This window comes from Macaca fascicularis, chromosome 10 (assembly GCF_037993035.2).
Source record: "Macaca fascicularis isolate 582-1 chromosome 10, T2T-MFA8v1.1".
NCBI classification, from domain to species: Eukaryota; Metazoa; Chordata; class Mammalia; order Primates; family Cercopithecidae; genus Macaca; species Macaca fascicularis.
Window position 1 is genome coordinate 25,785,842 of NC_088384.1, and position 21,032 is coordinate 25,806,873.

General features: G+C 44.1%; 1 protein-coding gene across 5 annotated transcripts in view; it reads right to left on the minus strand.

Moving 5' to 3' along the window:
- Window positions 1-21,032, minus strand: part of MYO18B (myosin XVIIIB) — a 300,194-nt gene that overhangs the window by 120,794 nt on the left and 158,368 nt on the right. For all 5 annotated transcript variants that reach the window (XM_065522341.1, XM_074004130.1, XM_065522339.1 and 2 more), the window contains 5 exons: window positions 17,716-17,870; window positions 13,465-13,588; window positions 12,367-12,567; window positions 7,766-7,876; window positions 5,129-5,233 (listed from right to left, as the gene is read on the minus strand). In XM_065522341.1, coding sequence (XP_065378413.1) covers window positions 5,129-5,233; window positions 7,766-7,876; window positions 12,367-12,567; window positions 13,465-13,588; window positions 17,716-17,870 — 696 coding nt within the window. The remainder of the gene's footprint in view (window positions 1-5,128; window positions 5,234-7,765; window positions 7,877-12,366; window positions 12,568-13,464; window positions 13,589-17,715; window positions 17,871-21,032) is intronic.

Below are 21,032 nucleotides of genomic sequence, written 5' to 3' on the forward strand. Positions count from 1 at the left end.
TGATTATCTCAATAGATGCAGAAAAGGCCTTTGACAAAATTCAACAGCCCTTCGTGCTAAAAACTCTCAATAAATTCAGTATTGATGGACTGTATCTCAAAATAATAAGAGCTATTTATGACAAACCCACAGCCAATATCATACTGAATGGGCAAAAACTGGAAGCATTCCTTTTGAAAACTGGCACAAGACAGGGATGCCCTCTCTCACCACTCCTATTCAACATAGTGTTGGAAGTTCTGGATAGGGCAATCAGGCAAGATAAAGAAATAAAGGGTATTCAGTTAGGAAAAGAAGAAGTTAAATTGTTCCTGTTTACAGATGACATGATTATATATTTAGAAAACCCCATCGTCTCAGCCCAAAATCTCCTTAAGCTGATAAGCAACTTCAGCAAAGTCTCAGGATACAAAATCAATGTGCAGAAATCACAAGCATTCTTATACACCAGTAACAGACAAACAGAGAGCCAGATCATGAATGAACTCCCATTCACAAAGCTTCAAAGAGAATAAAATACCTAGGAATCCAACTTACAAGGGATGTGAAGGACCTCTTCAAGGAGAACTACAAACCACTGCTCAGTGAAATAAAAGAGGACACAAACAAATGGAAGAACATACCATGCTCATGGAAAGGAAGAATCAATATTGTGAAAATGGCCATACTGCCCAAGGTAATTTATAGATTCAATGCCATCCCCATTAAGCTACCAATGACTTCCTTCACAGAATTGGAAAAAACTGCTTTAAAGTTCATATGGAACCAAAAAAGACCCTGCATTGCCAAGACAATCCTAAGTCAAAAGAACAAAGCTGGAGGCATCACGCTACCCGACTTCAAACTATACTACAAAGCTATAGTAACCAAAACAGCATGGTACTGGTACCAAAACAGAGATATAGACCAATGGAACAGAGCCCTCAGAAACAATACTACACATCTACAGCCATCTGATCTTTGACAAACCTGACAAAAAAAAGAAACGGGGAAAGGATTCCCTATTTAATAAATGGTGCTGGGAAAATTGGCTAGCCATAAGTAGAAAGCTGAAACTGGATCCTTTCCTTACTCCTTATACGAAAATTAATTCAAGATGGATTAGAGACTTAAATGTTAGACCTAAAACCATAAAAACCCTAGAAGAAAACCTAGGGAATACCATTCAGGACATAGGCATGGGCAAGGACTTCATGTCTAAAACACCAAAAGCAATGGCAACAAAAGCCAAAATTGACAAATGGGATCTAATTAAACTAAAGAGCTTCTGCACAGCAAAAGAAACTACCATCAGAGTGAACAGGTAACCTACAGAATGGGAGAAAATTTTTGCAATCTACTCATCTGACAAGGAGCTAATATCCAGAACCTACAAAGAACTCAAACAAATTTACAAGAAAAAAACAAACAACCCCATCAAAAAGTGGGCAAAGGATATGAACAGACACTTCTCAAAAGACGACATTCATACAGCCAACAGACACATGAAAAAAAATGCTCATCATCACTCACCATCAGAGAAATGCAAATCAAAACCACAATGAGATAACATCTCACACCAGTTAGAAAGGCAATCATTAAAAAATCAGGAAACAACAGACGCTGGAGAGGATGTGGAGAAATAGGAACACTTTGACACTGTTGGTGGGACTGTAAACTAGTTCAACCATTTGGAAGACAGTGTGGCGATTCCTCAAGGATCTAGAACTAGAAATACCATTTCACCCAGCCATCCCATTACTGGGTATATACCCAAAGGATTATAAATCATGCTGCTATAAAGACACATGCACACGTTATGTTTATTGCAGCACTATTCACAATAGCAAAGACTTGGAATCAACCCAAATGTCCATCAGTGACAGACTGGATTAAGAAAATGGGGCACATATACACCATGGAATACTATGCAGCCATAAAAAAGGATGAGTTCACGTCTTTTGTAGGGACATGGATGCAGCTGGAAACCATCATTCTCAGCAAACTATCACAAGAACAGAAAACCAAACACCACATGTTCTCATTTATAGGTAGGAATTGAACAATGAGATCACTTGGACACAGGAAGGGCAACATCACACACTGGGGCCTATTGTGGGGAGGTGGGAGGGGGGAAGGATAGCATTAGAAGATACACCTAATGTAAATGACAAGTTAATGGGTGCAGCACACCAATATGGCACATGTATACATATGTAACAAACCTGCACATTGTGCACATGTACCCTACAACTTAAAGTAAAATAATAATAAAGTGGCCGGGCGCAGTGGCTCAAGCCTGCAATCCCAGCACTTTGGGAGGCCAAGACAGGCGGATCACGAGGTCAGGAGATCGAGACCATCCTGGCTAACACGGTGAAACCCCATCTCTACTAAAAAAAATACAAAAAAAAACTAGCCGGGCGAGGTGACGGGCACCTGTAGTCCCAGCTACTCGGGAGGCTGAGGCAGGAGAATGGCGTAAACCCAGGAGGCGGAGCTTGCAGTGAGCTGAGATCCGGCCACTGCACTCCAACCTGGGTGACAGAGCGAGACTCCATCTCAAAAAAAAAAAAATAATAATAATAATAATAATAATAATAAAAGAAGAGTATCTTAAGATATAAAAGCACAAACCATAAAACATGGTTAACACAACTATATTAAAAATATTTTTTATTAAGCTAAGGACATTATAAACAAAGTGAAACAATTATGCATAGTCTAGGAGATATTTGTAAAATACATAACCAAAAATGGATTCACATCTTGTATAAAGGTCATGAACGATCAATAGAGAAAAATGAGACAAAATTCTATGAATAGGCAATTCACATAAGAAAAGGCCACAACCAACATGTGAAAAATGCACAGCATCCCTAGCAATGAGGGCCATGCAATACCATTTAGCACCCGATGCCTGGAAAAAATGTTTAAAAATGTCTGACAGTGCTGCACGTTGGTGGGGACGTGAAGAAGTAAAATCTCAAGACACGTCTAGTGACGGTGGAAACTGCTGCAATCACTTTGGGGAACAATCTGAGTGATATTTAATAATTCCCAAATTGTACATTCCCAGGAGCCAGCAATTCCTCTTTCAGCTACATACCCTGGAGAGACTCTCGCCCGTGTGCACAGTGAGACAGATATGAGACTATGCATTGCAGTTTTGGGTTTTAGGGTGGAAGTAACTAACTACCCACCAATAGAAGAAGGAGATTTTTAAAAATGAATGCTGCGTGGAAATTAAATGAATTAATTAGAGCTGCATGTATCATTATGGACTAATCTCAAAAACATAATATAGAGGGGGACAAAGTAAAGTGCAGAACCATATTGCTACCTGTGGCTGAAGTTGAAATATACATTCAGGGGAATTATACACTTCAAACCCCAGGGAATGGTTTCATCTGGGGAGGGAGGAAAGAAAGAGGAAAGCAGAGCCAGGAGTGAGATTAGGAAGGGACGTAAAGAGGCCACCAACCGTTCTTAAAATGTTTTGTTTCCTTAAAAACATCTGAATAAGAAGTGGCAAAATGTTAATTTATGTGAACCCTGACAGCTTGATTCATAAACACCAATTACATTATTTGTTCTGCTTTTCCATGGGTTTGGCAAAGGTCATAACAAAAACACTTAAAATCATCAAACGTGCTAATTTATTAAAAGGATCCAGTTTGGTGACTAACACAAAGCTGGCTTTTTATTCATCTAAACTTACCTTCTCTTTACATGTAAAATTTATTTTTGCAGTATGTATAAAAACCTGGCTTTATTAGATTATCTATTCTGTTTTCTCAAACTGTGCTGAATAGAATGCAGCCTTCTCTCAGTGATTGCCCACTGTCATTCTAGAATCTGGTACTGGGCTGTGCTCTCGCCCTGATGCTGAAGGAAAGCCACCTCAATGACTCTGAATTCAATGGTCCCAATTTCTTGGCTGGAAAATTAGAAAACCCAGAGACGAAGGAAGATTATATCGACTCCCTCAGTTTCCAACTCTTACTCTTGCTGCTGTGATGTCCCTGCTGTGGAAATCACTCACTAAATCAATTGGTTTTTCAATACATAATAAGCATTTATTTTGTCCAAGGCATGGCTGCCCAAGATGATCATCTGAAGTGGACCCACGTTGTTTTGTGAATAAAGTTAGTGAATCTAGGGAAGGATATTGATAACAAGACCATTACTAATTAATAGACATGGGGCCCATGTTAAGCAAATACATTAAAATACACTCCTTTGATACTTTAAAAGAAATCATAGAAGCCACAGGTATTTCTCTCCAGCACTGGGATTTCATGTAGCAGCAGCACAGGAAGGGAATAGAGTATCTGGGAGGTGGAAGAGCCATTCCTTGCAACTCTGAAATCGGAAGCTGGCTCTGAGCTCTGCTGGCTACATTAGTAAAGCAACAGTTCTCAGTAGTGAGGGAAGTTGATTTCTTTTCCCCAAAGGACACTGGGCAATGTCTAGACATTTTTGGTGGTCACAACTGAGGTGTGTGCTACCACAATGTGGTGGGTAGAGGTCAGGGATACTGCACAATATCCCACAATGCACAGGACAGCCCCTCTACCTCAAGGAATGATCCAGCTCCAGATGTTCATAGTGGTGCAGTTGAGGACCCTGGTGTACACTGACGGGCGGTTGAGAACCCTGGTGTACAGTGATAGCCACAACCCCATAAGGCTCTGCTCTCCAGAAGCTCGGAGTGGTTAACTAGCTCACTCAAAGCCGTGTAGACAGAAGTGGTCCCTCCGAGGCTTAAAGCTACATTTGCCTGGCTCCAAGGCTGACTGCTTCTAGCAAATGTCATGTTCTCAGGAGGGCAGTCATGTGTGCAGTGGCCATTCACACACATCCCCTTAAAGGAAGGACTGTCTACACTCTGATCCCAACAGCTGCTGAAGGCAAAGACAGCCTTCTCCATCGCTCCTGGCTGGACGCACTCTGTTTATTCCCCATGGGTTCTTACAAAAACCCTGCTGTTTGCAGGCACCTGAAGTTCTCTTTGAAGAGCCAGTGAATATGGTGGGAACAGAGCTGATGGAGGAGAGGGTATCCCTCAAGCTGTTCTCCCCATGAGTCCGTCTCTCAAATAGGTCCCTGAGGCACTCCTGAATGTCTGCCGATGTCTCCCCCTTACCTGGTCACAGAGGGTTCCGATCAAGCCTTCCAAATCTTGCTTCTCATGGAGGACCATCTGCTTCTCTTCATATTCTTGCTCCAGCTGCATTTCCAGCTGACGGAGCTGTGGATACACAGAGCGGAAGCATACACAGGGTAAATGAACTCCATCCGGACAAACCCCACAAGGCAAGGACCCTCAGGAGGAGGAAAAATGTACAGCTTGTGGCTTTGTTCCATGAGCCTGCCCTAGTGATTGGCAGGTGGTGTCTCTGTGGGAGAACTTAAGAACCTAAAAGCTTGGGAGCTGGACAACAGAAGGGAGGGCTGGTCAATGATGGGGAATCTCTCGCCATTAACTGTGAAACCCCCTCCCCCAGGTTCCCAATAGAACAGATGCCTCCCTCCTGTAGCCATGGCCACTGTTGAATATTTGCAAGTCTTTGCACTCTGATTTTTAAAGGCTCTGCACAATATTATGACCAACATATCAAAAATGCATCCCCCTCCTTTATTAAATACACAATGATGCAATAAAAGAAGTTGCATTTGAGATTTTTTGGTGTTATAAACTATATGTGGCCCTCCAAAATTCATATGGTGAAACCCTAACCCTCAGTGCAGTGGTATCTGGAGGTGGGGCCCTAAGGAGGTAATTAGGTTTAGATGAAGCCATGAAGGTGGAATTTTCACAGTGGGGTGAGTGCCTGAAGAGAACCAGAGAGCTGTCTTCCTCTCTCTCTTTCTCCATCATGTGAGTCTACAAACAGGAGGTGGTGGTCTGCAAGCCAGGAAGAGAGCCCTCGCCAGACACTGAACCTGCCAGCACCTCGATCTCAGATTTGCCAGCCTCCAGAACTGTGATAAATAAATGTTATCATTTAAGCCACCTAGACAATGGGATTCTGCTACAGCAGCCTGAACTAAGACATCTGACTATAAGCAACTCATTTAATTTGCAACTGGCTCTGATTTCTCAGCAATTACCCAGCAAACACAGACATTTCCCACTAAAGCAAATACCCCACTGTGGCTGCACTTTGCAGACCACCCCCACCAGCCTCTGTTGTGTACCTTATCTCATCCCCTCCATCCTCCATTTCCACCTCATACCATCAGAGATCCTATTTCACGGGTGGGCAAACTAAGTCCCAGGGAAAATCCAAAGTGCATACTCTGAAATTAGTGGCTGTTTAGAGGAGTTAGTGTCCTGTCTGCTGACCCCAGCTCTTTCTGCCACCCCAGACAGCTCCAGCATTCCCACCCAGGTCACTAACTATTGATTTCCTGCCAACGTGAGAGATAGACTGAACAGAGCAGTCATCAGAATGAGAAGTCAATATCAGTGTTTGTCATAAGGAGAAAAACACCTTTCTCTGACTTCACTCTCTCCTTTTATAAATCTATCCAGAGAAAAGCCTCCGGAGAGTCTGGGTCACATCTCCAACTCATTGGAGCCCTGGCTGAGGGCGCACACCATACTTTGAGGCATTCTTAGAATAAACCAGAAATGTATGCAACCTTCACCTGAAGAAACATGGGCAGGGACTGAGAGCTTCCGTCTCCTGACCCATGGAGGGGGGGAAAAAGCACTGATTGATGGTCACTTCTATAGAAAGCAAGCTCGTTTCAAAAATTTCGTTTAGGAGTGAGAGAAATACGAACCACTCTATACCTGTTTTAGAATTAAGATTGGAAAAGCTAAAATCATCTTGAAAAATACACAAAATAACAAAAACTATACATCAAGCAAGGCAGAGTTGAGTGTACTCTGTACACAGGTATGATTCAGGGGATGAGAAGGGAGGGAAGGTCATTAAAGATTATGTACTCCATAATGCGAGAACCTGTTAAACGAGGCTTAACCCGAAGCTTTCCAGCAGTTCCACTTTGTAGACCCTACATTCACATCCATCAATACAGCTCTAAGAATGTTTACCTTGGCACTAGTTATAAGGGCAGAAAACTGGAAGCAACCTAAATGTCCAATGATAGGGGATTTATTGTATAAGTTGAGGACATGCTTTGGGTGAAAAACTGTTAAGCCATTAAACATTTAAGTTAGATCTGTATTTACAGACACGAAAAGAGGCCATGAAAACTGCGGAGACTACAGGCTTCAGAACCGCATAGTCTCATTTAGTGAAAATGGTATCTCCACAAATCTGCATGTGTGTATACAGAGTGAAAGAGAGCTATAAAAGAACACTTAAAATAGTAATAATGATGGCTTCTAGGTGATAACATGTCAAGGGGTTATTCCTTTTTTGCACACTGGAATGGCTACAAAGACCTTGGATAAAATGTTAAGAAATGGTTTGACTTGTAAGGAAAATAGTAAGAAAGAATTGATTCTATTATTGAAATTTAGAAGTCCTTGGCATCAGTCACATGGCATTACGGGGACTTAGTAGACCTCTCTGAGCCATTATGCTGGATGGTTCTAGAGGCTTCTGGAAGTTCCAAGATCCTATTTAAGATAGGCATTTCCGCTCCTATACCCTTGAAGGCACCTCGATGCTAACGTCTCAGGTGGTTGCAGAAAGAGCTTGTCCCCAGATCCCAGACCCTGTTCTCCTCCTCACTCTAAGGAAAAGGGCATCCATACCAGACCTTCCAGGACCCAACGGTACAGCTGTGTTCACTGCTCACATACCCGCTTCTGGCAGGACTGACGGACATCCTCCAGTTCCTCCTCCTTGTCCTCACGGTCCTTCTGGTGCATCTGCTTCATCCGCTCGATCTCCAGCTCAAACCGCTGGCGGAGCTGGGGGGACAGCAAGGACAGCACGTGAGGGTGACCCACTCTAACTCTCCAAGCCCTCTGTGTCATCCTTGGCATTCCAACTGCATTTTTCATTGTTGGAATACATAAATGAGAGTCAAGTTATTTCCCTAGGCATCCTGGAAGGTCACCAATGGTGGGTAAATAGATTAAATATTGCCTCTATCCATTCTTGTGCTTATAACAGACATCACATATCAATCACACTTTCCCACTGAGTTTAGATGCAGCCTCAGAATCCTTCTCAACACTCTTTCTTTTTTATTTTTGAGATGGAGTTTCCCTCTTGTTGCCCAGGCTGGAGTGCAATGGCGCAATCTCGGCTCACTGCAACCTCCGCCTCCTGGGTTCAAGCGATTCTCTTGCCTCAGCCTCCCAAGTAGGCATGTGCCACCATGCCTGGCTAATTTTTGTATTTTAGTAGAAATGGGGTTTCTCCATGTTGATCAAGCTGGTCTCAAACTCCTGACCTCAGGTGATCCACCTGCCTTGGCCTCCCAAAGTGCTGTTATTACAAGCGTGAGCCGCTGTGCCTGGCTCCCTTCTCAACACTCTTAAGGTGAAACATATTTCTCATTCCTGGAGCAGGCATCATTGATGGTTTTCTGGGTGGGTGGATAGGTAGATGAATGGTAGGACAAAAGTTTATGAAGACATGAAAGCCTGGAAAAGAAGATGACTTGCCCAAAATGTTATCTTAGACAATTCACTTTACCTCTGGGTTAGTCCTCTTTCTCTGTAGAAAACAACTGTCTTAGAATGCTACTATGAGAATTAAATGAGATGATATAAAACACCTAGCACAGTATCTGATACATAAATATTATTTTCTCTTTCCCCATTATTTCAAAAACAGAAAAGACTATCCCCTCCCTCCCCAGCAACCTGACATAATTAAGAGGTGTGATCCCATGAATGAGCTGGGTCTTTACACAAGAACCTCCAAAACACATGCAGCAGGCATAGATCTGTGCACAATGCTGGAACTGTGTGAAGTCATATAAAGGATTCTAGAGTGGAAGGCAAAAGAGTCATGAGTTCTAGGTCTAGTTCAAGACTTATCCTGATCTGCATGATTGACAGACTGGCCCAAGTCCTGGCTTCTCAAATTTTGTGGCACATTAGAATTACAAACGCATTTTTAAAACATACAAATTGCAGAGCTTCACCCTAGACCTACTGGAGTAGAATCCCCAGGGTACAGGGCCCAAGAAAGCTTTGAAGCTTTCCTTTATCTATCTATACTCTTTAATGCTATTGGACCTGGAAAAAGCATTTGGAACTCAATAGTGTAGATGGGTGAAATGGTTTTGCTCTGCGTCCCCACCCAAATCTCATTTTGAATTGTAATTCCCATAATCCCCACATGTCAAGGGAAGGACCTGGTGGGAGGTGATTGGATCACAGGGGGTGGTTTCCCCTGTGCTTTTCTCACGATAGTGAATGAGTTTTCACATGATGTGATGGTTTTATAAGGGTTTGACTGTTCCTGATTCACACGCCCTCTCTTGCCGGCCACCATGTAAGACTTGCCTGTTTCCCCTTCCACCGTGACTGTAAATTTCCTGAGGCCTCCCCAGCCATGTGGAACTGTGAGTCAATTAAACCTCTTTTTTGCATAAATTGCCCAGTCTCAGGCAGTTATTTACAGCAGTGTGAAAACAGACTAATACAATGGGTTACCTTGTAGAAATTATAACTTTCTGATCATTTACTCTACTGTCCCAGCACCTCTCACCATGCCTTTGGAACTTCACAAGTGCTGTCCCCAACATGGAAATTAAGCTCAGAAAAAACAATCTGGGTCTTTTAAAACGTCGATAATATTCCCTGCTATGCCGTGGTGAGGAGCAAAAAGGATAGTGTACGTGAGAGGCCTGTTACAGTTCCTGGCATAAAGTAGGCTCACTTTAAATGTCAACTTCATGCCTTTTTCTCCTTTAAAATGACAGGGGTTATGGGAAGATAATCCAAAACCAAGGAGCCTGAGCAAGCAACTATAATATTTCTTTTTCATTTTTTCTAGCCTCTTGGATATTCTTGACATCTGCAATACCATTTATGTCAAACTTATACGAGTTAACATAAAATTCCCTGGAAAAAGTATTGTATTATAATCAATAAATATCTACTGGATGTCTACAAGGGCACAATGCAGCCTGGGGTTATGGGTGAAGCTGAAGACGGATAAAAGTGTTGAGTCAGCCTCACCTCCTGGGTGAACTGAGCACGGAAATTCAGGAAGTTGCCTTAAGTTTTGGGTCCCTGAGGCCAGGGTAATATATTTTTTGCTTCCAAGCATCAAGTGGTTCCCCAGTGGTATCTTAAAGAGTTAACACAGTTTTTCAAAAGGGCTTGTTTTATTCTTGGCTCTGGGAAGATCCTGTTCATGTAAGGAACACAAGGAACACTGGGTGGCTACATGGCACTGCACCGTCATCCATGCCCTTTAAAGACCTACACAGATATTCCACCTTCTTCACAAACCTTCACTGATTCATAGCTGTGGCTGGCAGGAAGCTAGGGGAGAGATAAGGCTCCATATTTGATTGTACAGACAAGGAGACTGATGTCTGGAGGAAACAGGGGTTGCCTAAGGTCATATAGGCAACAAGCTGCCTCAAAGACCCCGTATTACAGCTCCTTGAATATCCTACGGGTATCCTGTCTCCGGGCTTTTGCACAGGCTGGTCCTCTGCCCGGAACTCTCTCATTCAGCCAATTCTCATTCATCCTTCAGCTTCCCGCTTCAGTAAACGTCACTTCCTCTAGGAATTTTTCCCTGATCTCTCCCTCAACCCTGCTGTCATGGCCAGATCTTCAAGTTTAACATTCCTCTAACACTAAGCATGACTATAAACTTTGGGAGGGCAGAGATTGTATCTGTCTTATTTGCAACTGCACCCTTAGCATCCACAGAGTGCGTGATGCAGAGGAAGTACTTCATGACTGAGTAAAGGACTTGTCAGCGATAAGGGCTCCTTAGTGAGCATCCAAGACTTTCCGGATCGTGTTCCCCCATACCCATCACCCACATGTCTTGATACTCACCAGGTTCCATCTTGATGGAGTAGTGGTCAGCAAGAAGCAAGAGCTGACCCCTGGCTCCCCCAACCCCTGTCCCACCCATCCCCACTTCAGTTCAACAGAGCTGCTCAGAGTTCATCTGCTTACACATTCACGACACCCGATCACATTTTCTCGCATAAGGGTGGCCCCAGCATTTTTTTAAAAAACACTTTAAAGTAATTGCCTTTTACAAAATCCCACAAGAGAAATTCGTTTAGAGCCAAGCATCAGAAAAAGCGTTACTTCCCCCAGAAAAATTTTGTTTGTTTGTTTGTTTGTTTGTTTATCTCAGGCATGTAACTCACATTTCCTGTTTCTCTCTGACCACCAGGAATTGTAGAGCTAAAACTGTTACATGTGTAAGACCATCTGTTTTGCTTTATCTGCATATTAATTTTCTGCCCCCACCGCCCCCCTTAGTGTCAATTTTAATTTGTACTTTTCTGGTTTGGATTGTTTTATTTATAATTTTTGTATTCTATCATACATATACCTTGTAAGCTGCCTCAAGTTATTTATAGAATGAGGTAAATAAACAAGCATATAAATAAGCAAGCAGACAAATAAAATATTCATCTGGTACTTTGCAGAGGGTGTTGGTACAAAGTATTTTATATTTTTGTCTTACTCCCTTTGTTATTTTATTATTTTATTTTTCCCAAAGAGTAGCACTTCAATCTGCCTTGAAGTTGTGTACAATGCCTGGCACATAGCAGACATTCAAGGCGGTGTGGGGTCAGATGGCATAGGTTCCAAATCCCATCCTTGACACTTTCTCCATGTCTCTGAGTCTCAACTTCCACTTCTGAAGTGGGGATAATACTAAGATCTCCCTACATAAAGTTCTCGGGGAGATTCATGAGATGTGTGGGGAGAGCTTAGGGCTGAGGTTAGTACACAGACAGTACTCAATGAAGGTTAGATATTTGGTCAACAGCAATTTATTGAGCATCAACTATGTACCTGGCCTCATTCTAGGCTCTAGGATTACAGTAAGAAGCCAGAGAAACAGAAAAACAATTTGACTTCAGGAAGCTTATATCCTAATGAGAGTGAAAGGCATAAAGCAAACTTTTAAAAAAATACTATCTAATATGATGGCAGGTACCACAAAGGAAAGCAACCCAGCTAAGGAGACAGGAAATGAATGTAACACAGTGGGAGCTATTTGCAAGGTGATTAAGGCAGGCTTCTCTGAGGAGGTGACACTGAACCTTGCAGGAGAAAACTGGATCAGGAAGGATCTGAATGTCAGCCTTAGGAGCTTAAAAGTTCCCTGGGATAAAAGGGAGCCACTGAAGGATGAGGAGCAGTCAAGTGAGGCACCCATGTCGTATTTTAATAACATCATTCTGCATTGGAGACATGGAACAGGGTGTTGCCCTGGGACAGGGCTTTCCTACCTGCTCCAGCTGCTTGATGGTGTTTTCCTGCTGGCTCTGGACTTTCTGTTGCTCCACGGCACTGGATTCCAACTTCCAGAGCCTCTCCTTCAAGCTAGCAACGCAATTTTCCCCCAGAGAGGGTGACCCTAGCAGCTCCCGTTTATGGTCCTGTAGCATCTCCACCTCCTGCTTCAGCTGCGAGGCTTCCTGCTCCTTTTGCTACAGAGACAAAGAGGACAGAGGTCCGGAGTCACATGAGTATGTCTCCCTCCTCCTCCAGAGATACCTCTACAGTCAACTGGGGCTGGAGTGGTGCTTTCCACTTTCCAGTGCCTGCCGTCTCCACCTGGACCGCACGGCCCCTCACAACGCCCCCAGTGGGACACCAGCAAGGGCTGCTCTCAGTACTGCTCCTACAGGCATGGAGCTGGGGATGGGAGGTGGGATTGGAGTAGACTGTCCCTAGAGTTCAATCTCAGAGCACCTACAAGAAGGGTTGACCCCATTTATAAGGGAAGTGGAGGCACATCGCTAAAGCTTCCCTGTGTGCCTTCTGAGGCTGGATTGAGATGTTGGAGCAGGGAGGCAAAGTGCTCAGAAATGACTCTTCCAGGTTAGAAAGTCAGCTCCAGGATCAAATAACTCTTGGCTAGATCATGAAGGAGCTGAGTACCAGGCTAAGGTGCCCAGAGGTTCTCCTGCGAGTAGTAGAGAACCACAAAAGGATGAGGAGCAGCTGAGTGAGGCACCCGTGCTGTATTTTAGTAAAATCTCTCTGCACTGGAGCCTGCATGGACCAGGGCATTGCTCCTGGACAAAGTTATAGCTAACTCATTCTCTGCTGAGCCTGTCGTACCTCCCAGGTAAGCACCTCGGAACCTGTGCAGGTAACTGGAGCAAGATCAAGACATCAAGATTGCTCAAATAAAGGCTGATTATCAATTTGCCAGCCACTGTTTGCTATTTTATTAAGACACACTGGGACCCAGCTGCTTGACAGACCAGGATACCCTTGTGAAGTTTTCTCTCTGTCACCATTTGCAGCAGGTGCACGCTGGAGTTTCCTGAGATTCAGCCACCAAGAGCCAAAACAGCTCTGTGTCCCCTATCCCTTACCTTCAACTGCTGCTGAAGCTGGCCTAGCTCCCACCGGACACTGGTGTTCTCCTGGGTCACTTTCTCACGGAGACCCTTCTCAAACACAGACTCACCTAGGGCCTGGGCCAGCTGCAGGTCAAACCTGTCCAAAGCAGAACATGCGTCAGGGCTCTGTAGGCAGGTGGGTAGGGGAGTGATTGAGGCAGGGGCAGGGAGGGGCTGCAGAGAGGCTACTAGATTCCCAAGAACCATGAGAAAGAGAGCGAAAGGAAGAAGAAAGAGAAAAAAAGAATGAGGAGTTGGAAATTTTTCTCAATGCTTTTACGTAAGGCTGTGGATGTAGGATGGGAATCTGAAAAATCACAGAGCAATGTTTAGGGTTTAGATAGAGTTGCCACAAAAATACTTGAACTCATTATTCTAGATTTCTCCCTCGCCAGAGTCATTCTGACTGAATTTCCACTGTTAGACTGAAACTTCTGCTGCCCTCATCAGCTCCCTACTAAAATGCTAATCTAAATGCTAACCCTAAAATCTAATAAAAATAAATGGACAAAAATGAAAATAGAATAAAACTATATACAGATATAAAGGATATATTTTTTAAAATGACCAGGCGCGGTGGCTCATGCTTGTAATCCCAACATTTTGAGAGGCCGAGGTAGGAGGATCACTTGGGGCCAGGAGTTAAAGACCAGCCTGGTCAACAAAGTGAGACCCCATCTCTATTTTAAAAATTTTAAAATTAAAAAAATTTTAAATTTAAAATTACCTGGGCATCGTGGCATGCACTTGTAATCCCAGCTACTCTGGAGGCTGAAGTGGGAGGATCACTTGAGCCCAGGAGGTCAAGGCTGCAGTGAGCCATGATTGTGCCACTGCACTCCAGCCTGGGTGACAGAGCAAGACCTTGTCTCAGAAAAACAAAACAAAACAAAAAACCTGATCTACCTGGTCTGCCAGTCTATGTCAAGGCCCCTTAAATCTATCAGGTCCCATTTGACATCCACTATTTCCTAACCAGTAAGCAAACAAATGGATGTAAGTAGAATGAGGATATTCTACATTTCACATTTTAACATATTGTCTGGCTTATACTCTCCTATGCCACACTAAAGCATGATGATTATTGATAAAATGATGGACATTTATACATTCTTGTCCTCATTTGTTTCTCAAGCAGAAAACACACAGCCTAGTCAGTCCTACTGAATGTCATCCAGGGAATTAACGCCTTGTTAGGGGCCCTCCTGCCCTTCTGTGATGACCACTGGGTGAGAAGCACTTCCTGGATGTTACGTCACTCTGTTCAGTTGTCTCAGCCTCCTGGCAGTATCACAGATGAGGAAACCAATAGAGAAGCCCTTGCCAAGCCTCAGTAAGGTGTGACTTTGAGTCACTTGCCCTTGGCCCAAACAGGAAGTCCCATTGCTCCAGAGATCTTGATATGGCAGAAGTGGGCATGGGGTTTGGCCTTTGGTGACAAGAAAGTCTCTCTTGTTATAAGATTATCCAATGTTCCTTAATATTAGACTATCACTCAAAGTCTCAGACTCCTGAGAGACCCAATCATAAGGGAGCCCTCCTGTTGGAACAGCTCAGGAGCTTTCTGATTGGCTGTTGGTGACATCATCCAAAGGGCACTATTTGCTGCCTCTGAATGGAAGCATTGTGATGAGCGTGATGATCCAGCCGTCCCAATGTGCCACATCCTGGGCTGGGATCCATGTCGTTCTTACAACAATTCAGCAAGAAACATGTCATTCAACCCATTCACCGAGGAGGAAACTGAAGTTCAGAGAGGAGGAGTGATTCGGCCCCAAATTCCAAAGTGGTGGAAGTGGATTTGGGCTCAGCTTCCCTAGTGTCTTAGCTAATCTCCCATCTACCTGTCCATTCCTGGGACAGGTAAGGGAAGACAGTGGGGGCCAGACAGTAACTGATGGTGCAGAGGAGTCCTTGACTTAACAGGCCACTTGACGCCAAAGAGTAGCTACTACAGACCCCAACTCCTACCAAACAGCTCACACTGACCAGCCAATCACCTGAGGCCAGAGAGATTTGCACACAATCTTCACCCTGCTAAGAAAAGGCCTTGGGTCCAGCCTCCCTTGAGCGTGGGAGCCAGTGAGTCTAGCCAGGGCTTACCTGGGGTTTCATCAGCCCTCAGAACCAAGCTTTGTGACCCATAGGGTAATCATGCCACAAACAATCCAACCAAAATGAAACCATTCCAGGCCACTCTGAACTTAGAAGCCAAAGTGGCAAACAGAGAACTCTACCAATGGGGAGACGTACCTCTGTCCTGGGCCCAGCAAACTCAGGAGGCAGCTGCATCTACATTTCGATTAAGCATTGAGAGATGCAAGGAAGTATTTACTGACTTCTAGATTTTTCCTTCACCATAATCATTCTGCCCAAACTTCCACAGTTAGACTGAGACATAAACGCTAATCTACCTGGAAAGGTAATGCCTGCTATCTGCAGTTGGCATCAAAACATAAATTAGCTTCTGCCAAGAGATGGTAACAGAGCAGAGGGCATCACAAGAAAGCTAAGTTTTGAGAGGAGGACATACAAATACGAAGAAATAGGAACTTTCCTTGGGGGGGTATCCTGGGGAGATTCATAAGTCCCTGTAATGAGGGATTCTGTCCAAAGGGAAAAGGAAAGACCAGAAAGATGGAATTTTCTGGCTGTGCAAATTCCAGAGGCTGGCTGAAACCCTCATCCAGGGCTGAAACCCTCTGTTAGGCCTTTCAGAACAGGAGTAGAACCCATAATTAGGGGCCAAGAGGGTTACAGCGGGGAGAAACCTGGGGAATGATGGAGTCCAAACCTCTTGTTTCACAGACAGGAGTATATGTCAGACCCATTCTTCAAGATCAGATGACCTGTTAAGTCCAAGGACTCATCTGAAACATCAGTCGCTTTCTGGCCCAGAGAGATGGTGTTATTTGCCAAGGTCACACAGCAGGTGGCCAAGATGGAGCCAAGCCATTTTCCCTACTGCAACGGTAAGGTTCAGCCAGAGCACCCATGGTGAGGTGGAAAGGGGAACAGAGTGATATATCAATAAACGCAAAATAAGCCTTTCTTATTTTGAGGGTGGAGAGCAAGCTAACGATCCCCCAAATACCTTTTTCAGATGAAGAAGCCAGCTCAGGAAAGCTGAAGGATAAATAAGAGAAATGATATTTAACGCAGATCAAGTTCAAAATCTATGCCACCTCCATGGAAATATAATTCTGCTTCCTACTTCTTGGAAAGGAGGCAGTTTCCACAAAATCACGTCTTGGCTCACGCAGGAACATTTGTCTGTATTTTGTCATGGGCCTTCTAAAAGAGGCTGCTTCCCACCTATTTGCCTTCTGTGACATCTCCCATTAGGTCTTAGCTGGCTCAAAACAGGACCCCTGTATACCTTTACCCTCACCAAGTGAGCTGGAGAACTTCAGACACAGCCAAGGTGTCCAAGCATCACAGGTTCTGAGGTTTTGCATGAAGAAGCCTATGAGTGTGCGAATCTGGATACAAATCCAGGCTCCACCATCACTCCGTTGTAACAGCAACCCAACGGGAACGCAAGTATGGGAACCACACTGTGCAGATTCAAGATTAGCATCTTGCTGGTGCACAAGGCCCAGTCTCTGCCAGAATGGCTCATATGATCTAAGAGTCCAAATCCTAAATGAGAAGGCCATATTTTGGCCATATTCTCTAGCCCCATTTTCACCAATGGAAATAGGAACCAGGACCAGTCCACTTAGATGTACTGACTGCATCATTCAGTCCGCACCACAAGGGGGCGATCTTATCCCCAGCCTACGGGTAAGGAATTTGGCTGGGAAGGGCTGAATGACCTGCTCAAGGTCACACATCTAGAAAGAGGCACCTTCAGGACTTGAATGAGATGACTTTAGTATCAATACCTGGGCTCCAAATCACCACGCTGTCTTGACCCTCCGCAACAAACCCTTCGCTCGACAAATGGGGATGTTAAGGCCCAGAAAGGCAAAGAAAGCTCCCCAAGGTCACACGGTCAATTGGCAACATAGCTGAGGCTGGCTAAGAGAAAAGAATCATTTCTTGCTGGATTCTTGGGAGACCCATACAGGAATAAGGTGTGAGGGGACAGGGAGGAAGATTAGAGCAAAACAAGAGAGTTGAAGTGAGGGAGTTAGAAGGAGAACCTGGATACCCGAGAAGACCCCAGCTCCAATGTAGCCCACCCTGGCAGCCCAGGTGATGGTGAGGGATGCAACTCACTTCTTCTGCTTCTTCTCCAGCTCATGGTTTCGACTTTGTTGGTTCTCTAGCAGGACGCGGGTGTCCTCCAGGTCACAGGTAAGATGGTGGCACTTCCTCTTCAGTTGGTGAGCCATCTTCTTGGCCCCATCATAAGCACTTTGCAGCTCCCCGAGCTGTAAGAGTAATAGAATGAATTACCTGGCTCTGTGGGCATGGAATGCGCTTTTTACTTTGTATTTCAAGGAGTTGCTATTTCCAAGGTGTGTAATGAGAAAACAGCAGATGCTGGAATGGGGAGACCCTGTCTTGACTACCTTCCTCCTGGGCCACCTCCAGGATGCTACTTTTCCGAGCCTCAGTTTGCTCAGAGGTAAAGTGGGGATAATTCCATCACTCTCTTAAGGTTGATTTTACTTTAAATCTCCAGCCAATGCTCCCACAGACTTTACCTACCCTGCCTCAACTTGATGACCCCCTGAGCCACCAGGTAACTCATATCCCCACCAGCCGACACGATCGGAAGGGATATGTGAGGATTAGCCACAGAGCAGCCAAAATGACACACCTAAAAAATCTGACCTGGAGGGCCGGGCGCGGTGGCTCAAGCCTGTAATCCCAGCACTTTGGGAGGCCGAGGCGGGCGGATCACAAGGTCAGGAGATCGAGACCACAGTGAAACCCCGTCTCTACTAAAAATACAAAAAAAAAAATTAGCCGGGTGCGGTGGCGGGCGCCTGTAGTCCTAGCTACTCAGGAGGCTGAGGCAGGAGAATGGCGTGAACCCAGGAGGCGGAGCTTGCAGTGAGCCGAGATGGCGCCACTGCACTCCAGCCTGGGCAACAGCGTGAGACTCCGTCTCAAAAAAAAAAAAAAATCTGACCTGGAATCCCAAGTGACAAGCCTTAAAGGTTAAAGCAGCAAATGGTACTTTGCATGGACTGAATTAACACCTGAATGCACACGGCCTTAAACAAACAAACATAAAGACTCTTGCATCTTCCTCCAGGAAACACTCTCCCAAATGTCCTAGTTTAGGTCTGGGAAAGAGCAGAGCATGCAACTCAGCACACTGGCTTTGAAGAAATGGCCTCATTACAGAATTGCTTTAAATAAGCAAAACTCTGAGTTAATGAAGCCTGTAATTCTAAATTCAGTATTTGAAGGCAAATGGGATGTTTTCTTATATTCTGCCGCTCAGAAAAGGTTGCAGTTTTATTACTTTTTAATGTATCATAAATATCCCCCTTCCCTAGGGAAACTGACTCAACTTTGTAATTTGTTATTAAAGAACTGGGCTGCTTTCCTGCAGTTGTCCATCTGTGTTTATCTATGGTTCAAGTGTCTCTTGAGGACCACGATGCAATGTTCATCTTGAAAGTGACCACTAAAACCATCACCACCAGCATAAAGGATACCAAGAGTCACTTCCATTGTTTATAAAATCCCATGTGATCTCACCCAGGCCCACCTCTGCAAGGCAATCACATGATACTTTTTGCTCACGTTGAGAACAGAATAGATACACAAATATAACCTCCACCCTATGGCTCTTATATCGAATGGGAGAGACTATGAAGTGCGTAGGCAATTACAGTACAGCATGATGAGGCCTATGTTTTGGGAGACAACTCAGGGACTCCCAACTCAATCTGCGTCAGCAAAGACTTTCTGGAGAGAGTGACATTTAAGCTAAGATCTTAAGAATAGTTGGAGATATCTAGGCAGGAGAGAAAAAGAAAGATTGCTCTGGGAAGAAGAAATAGCATATGCAAAGTCCCAGAGGTGAGAAAGAATCAGACATTTTTGGAAGGAGAAAAAAAAAACAGAGTGTGGCTGGAATCAATGCTGTGCTGGAGTCGGCTGGTACCAATTTGAAAGAGATGCACAGAGCCAATTCTGTGCATCCCTTTCAAATTCCATGTTAGTGACATCACAATGGTAGTTTGAAATTGGCCATGCTGGGAGTATTTACACCAGGGAAATTGGCAAGTGCTACAAATCAGGGCTTTTTCTTTTTTCCGGAGTCATTTACTAGCACACAATTTGTTAGAGTGTGAACTGGTTAGAATGTAGATGAGGGATAGTTGGAGGCCAAAGAAGACAAGCAAAGAGACTAAACTATCTGTACATTCATCTAGAAAGGCTAGATAAGATTATATATATAGATAAGATTGCATTAGATTTGTAATGTCACCTTCAAGAAAGAAGGACATTTCAGGATATCAGAAATGCAGAGGATGCAAAGCCCTAACAATAATGGTGCATACTAATATTATGGCAGCGAAGATGAAGGGGAAGAACAGTTGATAGATCCAGAAATGTCCTTTAGGATAGAGGTTTGTGTTTCAATGTCTAGACAGAGACAGAAGACAAGGCTCTGGGCTCATGGAAGGTGAAGAGTTGGAATGAAGACCGTTGCACTGACAAACCCCTCAAAGAACTGCATGCACCTCAGTGAGAAGAGAAAATAAAAGCTCCACATCCTGGCCTGGAAGGTGGTAAGAAAGCTTGCTTTCACCCTGGATCTAGGTGGGGGAAGAAGTACTCTCATAAGAATTTTAAACCCCAGGTCTAAGCCTCATGTGGGTTTAGAGATCCAACTGACAATTTTTACACGCTGCAAAAAATCTGAGACCAAGAATTTAGCATGATCTCAGGGACTGCTGCCAAAGAAAGTGAAAAAGGGTTTCTTCTAGCAGAACACACCCACGACCCTGTTATCAAAGGGCTCCCATCAAAATCAATAGAATGTTAAAAAAAATTAAATCTCCTGCTGAAGATTAACTCACAATAAAAAATAGCTAAACACACACACAAAATTTCACTGGGAGAGAAACAAAAAAAAAAACATTCCACAATGCAGAACACCTGGGACTACTGCGGGAGGAGCAGAGAAACCTGTTGAAGATGAGCTCAAAAACAAAATTTACAAAACATGCAAGGAAAAAAATCCACCATGAGAGTCAGCATACTTTATGATCACAGAACAATCTGAAAGAGACTCTGAAACATTCCTTGGCTGCAGTGTGGCAGGTGGTTGAGAGGAGAGGCCAGAGGCAAGGAGGACAGCTAGGAGGTTGTTGCTTTGGTCTGGATGAGAGATGAAGGTAGCAGATTAGAACAGAGGCAACAGGGAAACGTGACAGTTTTAAGACCACTGATAATTATGTAATAGATAAGAAACATGAGTTAAAGTGACTTCCACAGGGTTCATGTAGAAATGGAACTGGAACTCAGATATCCTGAGTTAATATCCATGTTCTTTACACCACAGAGCAGTCTCTGGATAGAAGATCCACATGTACAGACAATATTTTTCATGTCTCCCAGTGACC